The 14,263-nt window shown below is 49.5% G+C and overlaps 1 protein-coding gene across 1 annotated transcript in view; it reads left to right on the top strand.

The window, feature by feature from the left end:
- Window positions 1-14,263, top strand: part of TMEM178B (transmembrane protein 178B) — a 367,779-nt gene that overhangs the window by 116,295 nt on the left and 237,221 nt on the right. The window contains exon 3 of the mRNA XM_027101712.1: window positions 2,135-2,248. Within this exon, the coding sequence (XP_026957513.1) occupies window positions 2,135-2,248 (114 nt within the window). The remainder of the gene's footprint in view (window positions 1-2,134; window positions 2,249-14,263) is intronic.

Here is a 14,263-nt window from a genome sequence, read left to right as displayed (position 1 = left end):
AGTCACTTCATCTTCTTGAGCCTCCATTTTCCTATTCGTAAAATAGGGGTGATGAGCATCATAGCTCCTACTTAATTGGGTTATAGAAAGGATTAGTAGGACAGTGTTCATAACAGAGTGTCTCGCTGGTGGGACAGGTACAGAAGCCGCGAATAGGTTACGGGTGGCTGAGGTGTGGCTCCTTCAACCCTCCCCGAGGCTGGACCGGACGCAGCAGCCCATCTGCTCATCCCGGCTGCCTTGCACGCATCTTTTCTACATGCGCCAGGGCATGAGTAAAGTTGGAAACGACTGGTCTACAAGGCTCTTGGCAAATCTCTCCTACCTAGTAAGTCCTCAGCAAATGTGGGATCAGTCACTGTTATTTATTTATTTATTTTTTTTCAGTCACTGTTTTTGTGCAACTATGATAGAGGGAGTGGATACAGAGAGGGCAGGCTGGATGCCAGGGACATTTCTGAGACAGAACTGGCAAAATTTGGTGACCAGTTGGATGTCAAGGAGGCGTGGCATGGCTAGAGCTGGGAAAGCCTTGGGGATGACTGTGGGATTTGTGATGTGGCCTGGATGGGAGGTGATGCTGTTGATGGAAATTGCTATGGAAATGAGGTATGAATGTGCGTTGAAGAAGCGGAGACTCTGGCAGACTACTTTTTCTAGAAGTATTACCAGCTTAGGGAAGAAGGAACATAGAGGTGTGGGGGGATGTGGTCTGGGGGAGGGTATGGCATGCGAGAGACTCAGGATGTTTGTAGGCTAAGGGGAAAAAGACAGAGGAGTTGAGAAATTAAAAGAAAAATAGCGCATAGCACTTTCCTTAAACTTTGCCCCTTTGGACAGCATCTGTCCCACTGGAGGAGTGTCTGCCAATAATGGGCAGTGGGCGGTTGTCCAGATATGATTTGCAATAAGGCGCTGTCTAAATTACTGCACTCCACCAATTGCCAGGTTCCCTGCTGACAGTGAGCCAGGAATCAGACGATTCAGTCAGGTGCCACCACTTATAAACTGAAAATCAGTGGGGTGCAAAATGGATTACCATCAAAATCCTTTCAGGTGCAAAACCAAATTTTAAAATGCCTAACCTTTAAAAATGACACCTTTCCTGATTGTTCACAATGCGCTGACGCTGAGTTTTAACGTCCCCCAGATAAGCAAGTGTTGATGGAAGCGTCTGCAGGAGGCCAAGGACTCCTAATCATGCCTTCCTTTTGGAATTTGCAAACATGGCGGATTTATAAATTCATGCTTTGGCAGTTCTGTTAGATTCTCGAAGGTGTCGGTTCTCAAACTAAAGTGTGCAACAGAATCACCTGGAGGGCCTATTAAAATTCAGATTGCAGGCTCTACCTCCGGGTTCTTGATTGAGCAGGTCTGGGGTCAGGCCTGGGAAATGACATTTCTAGAAAGTTCCCAGATGATGCTGATGCTGTGATCCCAGGGCCACACTTGGAGGGCCTCTGCTCTAAAATGTAGGACTATTTTGACAATCTGACTAGCAAAGCATGCATTGATTGATAATGGCTTCTCAGTAAAAGTCCTACTGGACCAGGTGTTGAGTATGTCAGGGGGCTTCAGTTTTGTCCAAGAAATCTGAGAAGAGACTGGTTCAAGGAGATACAGATGGATCTGAGTGCTTTGTGTTCAGAGGTGAGGCTGGGGGGGCAGGGGATGGAGAAAAGGCAAGAGGCCCCCTCTAGCTCAGCATTCCGCAAGACAGCACGTACTACATGATTAAGGCCGAGGCCTGCCCTTTACTGGTCTGTGGGTGCAAACTCTAAACGTCTTTAGATGCCAAACTTCCTCCCTTGATATAAAAGTTGATTTTCCTAAGGTTAAACACACATGGCTACTACTTTCTTAACAAGCTGCTATCAGCCTAAACATTGACTCTTCCCACCTCTGAATGATGCCAGAGGTGTATTTTTCTATCTAAATCCATGGCGTTTGATTTTGTCCTACCCTCTTGCTCTTTTGGAGTCAAGGTTATTGCCTTGTATGTGTAAAATGTAGGTGTCACCAGGCCCGATATGAAACAAGTCCCTTGCCCCAGGACAGAAAAATGGATCCTGGAGACTGCCCCAGACCTGGTTGCTGCCTCATTAACATTTGGTCTCCTGTCTCTCTTTGCCAGGAGAAATTGAGAGATGCACGTACATCAAATACCACTACTCCTCAGCCACCATCCCCAGGAACCTCACCTTCAACATCACGAAGACCATCCGCCAGGATGAGTGGCACGCCCTGCGTAAGTACACCTGAGTTTCTTTCTCTGGCTGTGACCTTTGGAGGGCGCGGAGACTGGATGCCCGTCAGCAGCTCGGTCCGGATGGACAGATGCACCTCCGTGTGAGACCTGTGGACAGTCTCAGAACTTGGCGGCAATCCTTAAAGTGTCGATGTCTGTGGGTCACAGTGGCCTCGGTTGGTTTTGATGGCATTGTAGCTTTTGAGGAGTTTGCTTCTACAATTAAAACAAAAAAACGACCAGCAGTTAGACGGTGATCAGTGGTCTTGCTTCGCCATCCTGGTAGGCATTTAAGATTTCACCTATCTGACCAAACCAACTCCTGGGATTCAAGTCCAGTGTGTCTCCAAGTTGCCTGGGGTGTTACTGTGGCAACCTGCTAATCTCTCTCGTGTTGTCCTCTGTACAGGGTAAGACCTGCTAAGACCCGGTGGTGGTTGCAGGCAGCGTGGCACTGGGAATTTGCATGTCGGAGGGGTCACGAAGGGGGAGGGGCTGGTCCTCAACTTCCAAGTTTCTGTTTCCCCTAGAATGATGGGCTTTGGGACCCATGTTCGCATGTGATTGCTCGGAGAAGATCAGAGTATCTGCCTCCATTGGTTAGGGGAATTCTTGGTCAGGGATTCTCAGAGACTTAAATTATGATGAGAGGGTGACGTCATGAGCGGACACAGTTGGTTGGCTATTTTTACCTTTCTGCTCCATGGGGATCCACCTGCTTGTCTGTGTCAGGAAAGTTCTCCTTCCTCACCAGCATTGTTCTTCACGTGAACACGTTCTTCTTCTTAGTAAGCTCCACGCTGCCTCTGGTGCATCTGTCATTTCTCCCCGATTCTAGCTTTTTTCACATAATGTCACAAGATTAACTTTATGTTTCTATGTGAAGGAGGCTCTTTGTTTCTTGATAACAAGGTTCCTGTAATCGGTAAACTTTGAAGAAGGTCAAAACCATCTTTTTTCTCTTTCTTGTTGCCTCATTGTCTTTTGCATGCATGGGGCCCACCACTTTTTGGTTTGGTTTTAATCAAATCACCATAGCTTGAAGTGGGGGTGGGGTGAGAGACGAGTAAAATTAAACAGAGCAATCGTTCGTTGGTTTCAGGAAAAAGATTCTGACTAGGTGTCTGGATGAGTGTTACCTAATGCCAGTGGCCCAAAATGATGTAGGGCAGGTATGAGCAGATAGGAATGCGTTAACCAGATGGTCCCCCCCCCCCCCCCACTTACAAGCTTTATCGCTGCTGGAGACACGAACCAGAAGCTGGGAACAGGGAGCTAATGTCCAATGGACATCCTCAGGTGCTAGACATTGAGCTAAGCATACCACATACTTATTTAATTTTAATGTGAGATTTGCCTTAGGGACACTAGTAATCAGGGCTATTAATTTCCTTTTTTGGAGGGAGACATGTGAAGAGCCAAGTGTATAAATCCCTGACAGTGACTGCTTATTCGTCAAGTTGCATTGGTCTAGGATAGTCACTTAATAGACACCTACAGTGCATGTTCAAGATACATGACAAGCCTGGTAGAAGAACCACTTAAATATAACTTAAGCAATGCAGTGGAGGGGGAGGGGCGTCGTGGAATCTCAGAAGGAAGACGTTGTCGGTATTTCGGCTTCAATTCAGATTCACTCAGTTCAATCACAGTTACCGAGTGTTTCTGTGTACCGGGCACATGGTGGATACCGAGGCCACAGGGAGCTCTTTCAAAGAGCTCATGTCTGGAGGTGGAGGAGGGTGGGCAGGAGTGGAGAGATACAGTCACAAAGCAAATAATTACAGGGCAATGCCCTGATTACAATATAGTATAACGGTTTCATGCAGTTAAGGTAGTTTGTGAAAGTGTTTCAGCAAGAAGAATTATTCTAGCGTAAATTGCACAGATGCATTTCAAGGGCATCACTGAAAACATGTTACATGGTGTTAGCAAAGGCAGAGAGGAGGCTAATGCTAAGCTTTATGGCCCTTCTCTGAGCCCAGTGTCTCCCGGGTCCTTGTTCTGAAACTGGAGTGCCCTTAGGTTCTGCAAGATCGAGCGTGCAGGCTCTGCTGTGGTGAATGGGGGTGCTGACAGATCTATTTTTAAGTGATAAAAGCCATCTCAGCGACTGATACATGCAGACGTTTTGGGCACCCCGTGTTGGGTGAAGTCGAGGCTCCCCTTTGGTGAGGGATTCATCTGCCTGTTTCACAAAGTGACCTGCTGGTCTGTGAGGCAGGCAGAGAATGTTTGCCGTTCCGAGAGCAGGCGACCGTGGGTCACGCCTGAAGCTGCTGCTGAACGTAATTGGCAATGTTGGCGCAATGGGGAGGTGTAGTAAATGTCAGTTTTAATTTTCAAAGGTCAGATATCGATGACATTAGGTGGGACATGGGCACATAAGCCCCCTTTGAAATTAAGTAGAAACTGTCAAAGATTAGCAAACCCCTATGACCAAGCTTTGGAAATTAAGAAAAAAAAAAAAAACAGACTCTGATTTCTTTACTTATTTGAGAGTCCTGTATTGTTTAATACTGTCAGTGGGATCAAATTCCTTTAATACTAGGTCGGTTATCGTTTTATAATTTCGTCATAATACCTTACATTCTGTAATTTTTCTCAGGAAGTAATTTTTGCCAAAGCAAAAATTTTGATTTTCTTTTTCTCCTGAAATAACTTCTGGTAAATATTTTGGACTTTGGTTAAACTTAGGTTATACCTACATTTTCATCAAGAATTTGCATGTGGTTATGAAACACTGTTGTGGAAAAAAATGTTTTCAAAGAAGAAAAGCACCATTTGGTTTAAAACTATGCTGTGGGTTTTGAACAGGTAACCTCACCAATGGGAGGCTTCACTGGCTGTGAGCTCATTCACCTTATGGTCACATGAATAGCAGGTGAAAGAATAAAAGTATCTGTAAGTCGCTAGGTTTATAAGTCCAAGTGTAAAGAGCTAATAACCACGAGTCTGGGGAGTAAAGGTCGGAGAATCAAATGTGTTTGTGCATGTGTGTGTGTGTGTTGAGGGTGGTCTCTGCTATGGAGGTTTGAATACTGAGTTTTCTGGGTGATTTGGTGACAAGGTTCTGAATCTGTCTTGGATGATGATTGCAGATGAAGTGTTGGGTGTACCTGTTTCTCCTTCCCACCCTGGCAAGAGCCCCCCCCAGAGAAGGCAGAACTCCTTCAATAGTTGGGACCGTGCCCTCAGTCCACCCAGACCTGACTGTTTGCCTGGGGCAGCCCACCTGGACTTTGCTCCCTGTCTGCTGCCTCCCATGAGATCGCAGTGACCCCAAGTGGCATGGGTCCGGGCTCCGTGGGCTCCGAGGGTGCACTGCACCCCTGATCTGGGTCCTCCTGCCCCCTCCAGGGCTGGAGCAGGGTGGGTGAGTATCGCTGGGCCAGCGAGGATGGGGCGGTGGCTACAGGAGATGAGAGTGGCCGATGCCACTCTCTGGGTGGGTGGTCTGGTTTCATGTTTGGAATATGACAGAAGCAGATTGGCAGTGGTCAGGGGAAGCAGGCTGGCAGGACAGTGACATCTTAAACGGACGGTGCCACTTCCTCCTCTCACTAGAACACATCCGCATGGGCTTTTCGTGCTCTGAAGTCCAGGCTTGGGTTGCTGTGTTTGTTTGGAGAATTCTGTGTCCTTGTGTCACCTTCAGGAACCCCTGAGGCCATCCCTAGTGGTTGTTCCTTTGCTTTCACTGTCACTGGTGTCCCTTTGGAATGCGCTTGTAGCACAGCTGGGGTCCTGGATGCTGCCAGTGGCAGGGCAGGGGGTGGGAGGGGTGCCTGGGTGGCCCGTGATGCGGACTGGGCAGCCAGGGTGCTGAGAAAGCAGGCTCTGGGGAGATGCTGCTGCTGAGATGTGGGTGCTTCTGCAAGGAGGAGCTGGCATGGAGTGGAGCTGGGCTTGGGGGGCTGCTCCAGCGACCGGGGCTGAGGGAATGGGTGGCGGGGGCACAGTGGGGGGCCTGCCTGGGGGCTGCAGGGCAGGTACCCACTGGAAGGTGTGAGAAGGGCAGCCCTTTGTCACCCCCCTGGTCTCCAACTCTGCTTGTCAGGGACTCTGGGTAGCTGCTGACGAGTCTACCCCAGGGTCCAAGCCCTGAGGCTCCAGAGTCCTGTGCTTGTGAGCTCAGATTCTCTCCTTCCACTTAGCTTTTCAAGATGCAGGTTTCAGCTCACAGTTGATTGCCCCTGGCAGTGGGAATCAGGGAGTTGGGATTCCGCTTTCCTGCAATCACATCCTCTCTGCTATCTTTCAAGAGGCTGAGAGCCAAGAAAGCTCCAGGTTTTTTTGTTTTTGTTTTTGTTTTTTTTAAAGCTTCCTTCTGTCAAGACTGAAAGTTCAGCTAATTAAATTGGATGGTCACACAGCACATTTCCAGCTGGCCAGGGAGGGAGGGAGAGATGATCTCCTCCCCCGACACACCCCCCGCCATCCTCCTGAGGGCTCACTCCCCACCCCCAGGGACACACAAACACAGCCTCACACAGTAGCTTTGCAAAGTGGAATCAGAAGCAATATGATATGTAGTTAAAGAGGGACGGAGAAGAGGAGGGAAAGGGCATTGGGGGAGGGAGGGAGCAGAGATGGAGGCTTTGTGGAGGAGCGAGAACGTGTCAGTGGATGTGCTGCTAAGAGGGGGAAGCAATAAAATTCAGAACTGTCTTGTCTAATGCACACACCTGAGTGACACACTTGGATCCCTGACCCCGAGACTCCTGACCGCCCACCGTGGAGGCCTGTAGCTTAGCTCAGTCAGGGGGTACCAGCCCCACCCAGGCTGTGCATGGTGGGAAGCCCAGCCTGTCTGCTAATCTGCTGTAGATCTTGGTGCCGAACTCTTCTCTTACTCTGCTTGGCCAAGCCCTACCCGGTTCCCCCTCTTCTAGCCTCTTCCGTAATCTCTTCCACACGCTCCCCTCTTTCTAGGATTAGCACGTCCTGCCCCTGAACCCTAGTCTCCCCGGTGCTAAGACTCCCTCCAGCCACCCCCAGGTACCGCCCACCTCCTGGGTCCAAAGCTGCTCCTTGCCCCTCTCCGCTGGCATTGGCCTTGGCCTTGGACTTGTGTTGGCTTCTTGCCCGATGGCGCTTATCTTCTCCTTTCCTGATGGACTGTCCTGGCCCCTCAGGACCAGCCTGCTCATTGCCCTCTGAACTTTACTCCTACTCAGACCTCTGGCCTCACAGCCTAGGAGTTGCCTAGGTTTCTGGTCCCTCGTCCCCCAGCCATCCCTGCTTATGGCGAAATGAATGTGGTAGACCCAAGGGGTTGGGATGATGATAAGAGTAATTGTAACAGCGATAACTGCCTCTTGCAGATGGGGTAACCGTGCCAGGCAGGAAGGGGCTGCCTAGAGGTCCCTTCTTGGCCTCAGAAGGATCTGAGACTCAGGATCCAGGTTTGAACTCCAGCAGACACCCTCCAGCTATTTTTTCTTTGTTTTTGGCGGATGTGATGTAAAACAGCCTAATGAGGTAAACATCCTAGACAAGAGAAGCTTCGGTCCCCTGCAGTGTTGACCATTTTCCTTCCCCTGCATCTGCCTCTGAGCCCAGCCAGTGTGAGGTTCTTACTGTGTGCAGTCTGTTGTGAGCTGCCTCTTGCTTGCAAGACTGCCATCCTTGGGGGTCATCCCTAGCAAGAAACCTCCCCAGAATTCTGGAAGCTTGGTAGCACAGGAACTCAACTGACAGAGCATCCCCATATGTCGCTTGGTGTTCTGAAGTCTGCTTTTTGCAACCCATCCCACGTCTCTCTGCCCCCAAGCCCTTGCAGGGAACATTGTAAACCTTTCAGGATACCCAAAGCCTGCAGCCCAGAGGCTGCCCTATGCTTGTCCTCCCAGAGCTCCTATGGTATTTATGCAACAGGCCAGGCAGCGAACACACACCCCTTAATGTGGCATCACACCTACACCTGCTCTGGCAGCTGTAACTCATGCCAGGACTCCTTTCCTTCACAGCTTTCCCTGCCTGTCAAAACCTACCTCTTGGGCTTCCCTGGTGGCGCAGTGGTTGAGAGTCCGCCTGCCGATGCAGGGGACACGGGTTCGTGCCCCGGTCCGGGAAGATCCCACATGCCGCGGAGCGGCTGGGCCCGTGAGCCATGGCCGCTGAGCCTGCGCGGCGTCCGGAGCCTGTGCTCCGCAACGGGAGAGGCCACAGCAGTGAGAGGCCCGCGTACCACAAAAAACAAACAAACAAACAAAACAAACCTACCTCTCTTCTGTCCCATTCCCTCAGGCTTCTGCTAGACAGCACACTTCCTAATTGGATGAACTTTTTTAAGGTGTTAATGTCTTCTTGGGTTACCTGTCCTGATAGCATTGTTATTTTTCAGGAGACTTCACCCAAAGGCGTGATAGTGAGGTGTTAAAGGTCATGTGGAGATACTTTAAAATTGTAACATGTGTAGCTGTTGATCCCACCTACTTAAATGGCGGCCTGGCTACGAACCAGTGGCGGAAATGGAGTGGACAAGAGGGAGAGTTTATTTTTGAGGCGGCCTTAGGAGTAGGGAAGGGAGGAGGCCTGGAGTAAGGGGCGGGGTGGAGTAGGGCACAACCTTTTCTGTTAAAGATAGCCAGGTACTGAAACGAAGCTGAGAACCACTGTGCTGGTGTAAGTGCAGTCTTCAAGCCACAGTTCATCTGAATGGGCAGGTCCAATTGTGTGCTGGGAATTAGTTGGAAGTCTGGCCTAGAGGCATTCTCTTAGCTTCTGCAGATGGGAAGGTGTTTTCTTCCGGCCGAGCGCACCGATCGGGACACCACAAAGGAAACCTGGGTGCAACCCCACTGGCATCCCTCATCCATTTGTTCACTTACTCATTCAATATTCATGGAGTGCCTGTTCTGTGAGAAGCCCTGGGTTAGGTGCTGGAGGAGATATTAAAAGGTATCCTGCTTTCCAAATTGGATGATATATTTCCAGGTGCCAACTGGGCAAGGTATCAAACTGCTTGTTGCTTAACGTTTATCGACTACCCAGAGTGCAGGCTAACGCGGCTGACACGCACACATCATGGGTCCCGACCTCCACGTTTAAATTGGCAAGAACTCATTGCAGGGGAAATAAAGGCAGAACGTAAGGCAGAACCACCGTATCACAGAGGCTTTGGCCTCTGTGGGAAAAGTGGGGATGGTCTAAGATCTGCTTTCTCTGGGCCCTCTAGGGGAACTGTCCCAGCTCTAGGTGCTGAAAAGGAAGCTCAGTATTGCGGGTGATTCATCTTTCCAACAGCTCAGACAACAGCAGCTCACTGTGCAGGTGAGCTACAGCAGTGAGGGGGAGAAACAGGACCCGGAGCCGAGTGTTCCAGCGGGCAGGGGCAGCTCAGCAATAGGGAATCTGGGTTGGATGAGACACGGATATCTGGGCAGCAGACACTTGTCATCAGGGCAGTGGGTCAGCTGGTATGAATACAGTAAGTGGTGCTTTGGGGTTTCAGGACTGCATGATCCAATAGGGAAGAGGCTTGGCCAGGAGAAGGCAGGCACTGGTTCCCGAGAAATCTGGGACATTAGGGAGTTAGAATAAGAAATAGAGAACAGCAGCTAGGAGAGAAGCCCAGTTTTAAGGTCAGGGATACTATGCCTTGAACAAGAATGGGGCGTGATCTTAGAGCAGCAGTCTCAAACTGTGATCAGGATGGGTCCTGGGATTTGGAGATGAGGCTGCTTCTGAGGATGGTAGGACTGCAGGGGGAGGGTAGGGGAAGAGGCATCTGGGAACCAGAATCACTTAACAGAAAAAGTAGTCAGGTTCTACATTGTGTGGTAAAGGTCCTATCAGAGTCTAGTCCAGTGCATCTCAAAGGTGGTTCATGGACCAGTAGCGTCTGCATCATCTGGGAACTTGCTAGAAATGCAAACTCTTGGGCCTCAGCCCAAAGCCACTGACTCCAGATCTCTGTGGGTGGGGCCTAGGAATCTGTGTGATTCTTAACACATTAAAGCTTGAGAACTCTTGGTCTGGAGGGCATTGAGGGCAGGGGGCTGTGGTGGTCAGTGAAGGCTCAGGAGAGGAGAGAGTGTGGGTGGGCTTTGGACGGGAGCTGGGAGAGGAAATATTGCATTTTGCACCTCTCACGCAGAAGCAGGACTTTTAAGTTATTTGTATGTCGTGTGTTGTCTGTTTCTACTTGGTTATAGCTTTGGTAATTTAACTTTTCCATATTTCTTTCTGTTAATTGAATAAAACAGCATGGAAGAGGTGAGGTGTATTTTCTTTTTTTCCCCCATTGTGGGAGCATCGTCCTGTTATCTAGCCTGAAATCTCTATCTTGTCTCTGCCATGTTCTCCTTTCAAAACGGACTTCAAGCTAGGGGACGTGGCATTGAGTTCCAGCTCTGTCGCTCTCTAGGTGTATGACCCTGGGCAAACTACATGAGTGTTTTAAACCCAGTACAGTCGTCTGTAAACCGGAGGTAATACTACCTGTCTTGAGAGTTTTATAAAACTTAAATGATTCATGTGAAATCGGTCAGTAACTCTGGAAAGGCTGATACCAAGTAGCATTAGGTGCAGTTATTATCGGAGCACAGCTGTGCCAGGCACTGGGTTCCCCATAGGAAATGGGGGAAAGGCTCTAAAATGATACTTCGTGGACTTGGGGGCTTTTCTGTTCAACTCTGTGCAACCTGTGTGGGTGAGTGTGCCTCGTGTGTGGCTGTATGTATTGGTGGGTCTGCTGTGAGTTTGCTGTCTGCACAGGTGTGTGTGTGTGTGGGGCGGGGGGAGATGGGAGCTGGCATCGGGCGTCTCCAGTGTGGGAGTAGAAAGTGGCTGAGCAGTGTTATGTGCTGAGTGGCAGCAGTGTGGCATATTGTGAAAGGAGTTTAAGAGCAGAGAATGGGATAGTGCAGCAGAAGCAGCTCTCTAATTTATCAGTTGTGTCCAATAAGAATGCAGTTTAGACCATAACGTGAGTCTCTAAAAGATTTACATGCTGGGTGTCTAAAAAGTAACATTTTCAGAGCTTTGAAGATAAATACACTGTGAGTACATTTGTATTGAAATTGTCAAGGGAAGTATGGAAATGATTGTCTCCTAACTGTTGTAGCCCAGCCCTGCCTTCCAGGAAGGCTGCGGTTTCCAGTATGTACTATGATGAGGTCCTTTCCTATTCCTGAAAGGAAAAGACACATTCCCAAAGAGGATACTGTGACAGTGTTGGTGGTATAGGGAAAAGAGGGTCCAGGAAGAGGATAGGAGATGCTGTTAGGGTGGGGCGGGGGAGGTGCTGGAGGCGATATTCCTGGGAATTCCTTGTTTTCAGCTCAGTGCCCACAGTGGGCCATGGGGTGGTGCTGGCTGTGGTTGGTCTTGGTTTCTGCCCTTCCCTGTTAGCAACTAAGAGGGACGAAGAATTGCAGGGAGAATGAGTTGGCCTTGGAGACAGCTGGTAACCTGCCAGCTGGGAGAGGGGCTACACAGCTGCCTCGCCTGAGTCCCTCTGGGAGGCAGAACTAGAACCCACGCCTTCGTGAATGCCAAGTTCACTCTCTTTCCTCACTCCGAGGGTCCCCCCACCACCACCTACGTCTTATTGACATGAGACAAGCCTACTCACTTTTTCTTCTCCTCTCTCTGCCTGCTTTCACAAATATGCTTTGTTTTTTCATTATCCCAGAGGACAACTCTAATTCGTCCTACAGCCGGCCCTCCCCCACCATCAGCTCCTTCCCCTCCATCCCATTGTCTAAAGTAAATGAAGAGCCCCTCCCCCCACCCCCACCCCCGCCACTCCATCCAAGAGCTCTAGTATTCAAAGGAAACGAAAGAAAGCTGTTTATTTTCCACTTCTCTGTTTTTCTTTTTCATTTAATTACTGGTATCACAACAGGATTTTTTTCTGTTGCTTTTCATTGCAAGCTTATAGTATTTCATCTACATTATGAGTTAAACAGGCTTTTGTGGACTAGCCTAGAGACCCAATCATCATTTATAAGCAGATATGACTTCTCTGGACATGGTTTCTGAATTCCAAATAACCGACTTACTAATGAGGTTTTAGAATAGAGCTCATTTCAGAGCTGGAGACTGTATCTTCTACTTTCTAGGCAGTATGCCTCTGAATGGTCTTGCGGCCTCCCGTTTCTACATCTGTTGTTCTTAGGCTGGATCCCCCAAATTAGACACCCTCCCTGGGGTGACAGCTCAGACTCCCCTGTCCCTTGTTCTCAGCCTATAACCAGCTACTGATACAAAGTTAATTCATGCCGCATGATGTGTCCTGTGTAGGCTTAGCTGATATCCAGAAACCCAACCACAAGACATCAGGCATCCTTGGTGCCTAGATATCGTTCAGTCTCAGGCCCCACCTCTCAGTTCACGTTGGTAAATGAGGCTATTCATGTAACGTTTCCCTGAGGCTCCTTGCTTGGGCATCTGGTACCACATTAGAAATGAGCAGTTGGAGTGGGGAGTGTGTGTGTTTGACCTTCTGAGGCTGAGAGGCTGCTAAACACGGGTGTGGAGGTGACACCACTTGGGACGGACGCAGCGTTCGTGTTCCTCACACCACCACGTCCCACCGCCTCACTCTTGGAGCATCTAGATGCTGCACGGTTGCCGGGGAAACCAGGAAAAGGAACTGTACAAAAGCGACCTCCTCCCTAAGCTCCTGGGCACGCCCTCTTGGGGGTGGGGGTAGAGGAGAAGGAGGGGTGCGTGCCTTCTGGCTCTGTGTGTGTGTGTGTGTGTGTGTGTGTGTGTGTGTGTGTGTTGGGGGGGGGCAATGCCGACACCCAGCCAGCACCCGTCCCCACCCCAGCCTGGCTTTTTCCATGTGTCCTGTTAGCATTACATTCTGCTACCCTCCCCTCGTTCACATTGCCATCAGCTCCTGCCCCAAAGGGATCGTTTCATTTCCTGGAAGTGAAGATGACTTCTCCACTTCAAAAAGAGTAGGGACCTCTGGTTTGTGGTTAAGGTTTGAAATCCAGCTGCTATGTAGCTTGGCAGAACTAACAGAAGTGTGCAATTAAAAAGATTACTAACTCAGCTCCATTTCCTCACTCAATTCAAGGAGAAGGGCTGGGATCCTAAGTGTTTACAATTCCCCATCGGAGCTTTGTGGCCCTGGCTAACGAGGATCCAACTTTGGTCATTCTTGGAATGACCCGGCAGGCTCTTCATGCCTGGTTGAGGGCCTGTGGTGTGCACAGCATCTGAACCGGGCAGTGAAAGAGGGGCTTTACACTAGAGGACATAGGGCAGTGGTATCGCCTTGAGACAGCAGGGGTCGGCGCTACAGGACGTGGACAAACAAAATGCTATTAGCAACATCCACGGGAGGAAAAGGTCATGTCAGCCAAGGATAACGGGGCAGGAGTAGTGGCATTGAAATGGGCCTGAAATACTTCATTTGTTAAGTTTATTGAGTTCCTACCATTTACTGGGAACTGTTCTAGGCACCAGATGAAAGAACCAGCAATTCCTGCCCTCCTGGAGCTTGCATTCTCATGAGATGATAACTCCCACTTATTGGTGAAGCCTTAACACGGGCCAGCGGCTGTATTGCATCCCCAGTGTGCCTTATTTCACTTAAACCTCAACTGTCTTCTGAGGAGAATATTATTATCATTACAGCTTACTGATGAGGAGACTGAGGCTTCCAGCAGTTCAGTAACTCAAGGGAGAGCCACGTGGTGTGAGTGTTGCGCCTTTATGATCCCTTAGGAATTTCATCCATCAGCTCTGTCTGGGATGGATGGAGAGGAGTTTGGACTCTGAGGGGCTTTCTGTGATGTTCCAGGCCTCTGAGGTCACGGTGGTCTGGACTGGACTCTCAGCAGTGGATTATGTGAGACTTGGTAAAGTGAGGAGAGGCCACCCGCTAGGTGGGTGTGCTTGTGTAAGTGCTTTATGGGCAGGGGCTGAGATTCTGATCTGTAGGCAAGGTCTGAACGAGCTGGTCTCTAACTCACTTCCCTACAGGGGCATGGAGACTGTCTTTATTTTGAGAACAACTTTATTAGCGCTAACTATGGGCTGAGAATA

The sequence above is a fragment of the Aethalodelphis obliquidens genome, unplaced genomic scaffold (genome assembly GCF_003676395.1).
Source record: "Aethalodelphis obliquidens isolate GAN/ISIS:26980383/991018 unplaced genomic scaffold, ASM367639v1 scaffold5, whole genome shotgun sequence".
Classification (NCBI taxonomy): Eukaryota; Metazoa; Chordata; class Mammalia; order Artiodactyla; family Delphinidae; genus Aethalodelphis; species Aethalodelphis obliquidens.
This window is presented reverse-complemented; position numbering and strand designations above follow the sequence as displayed.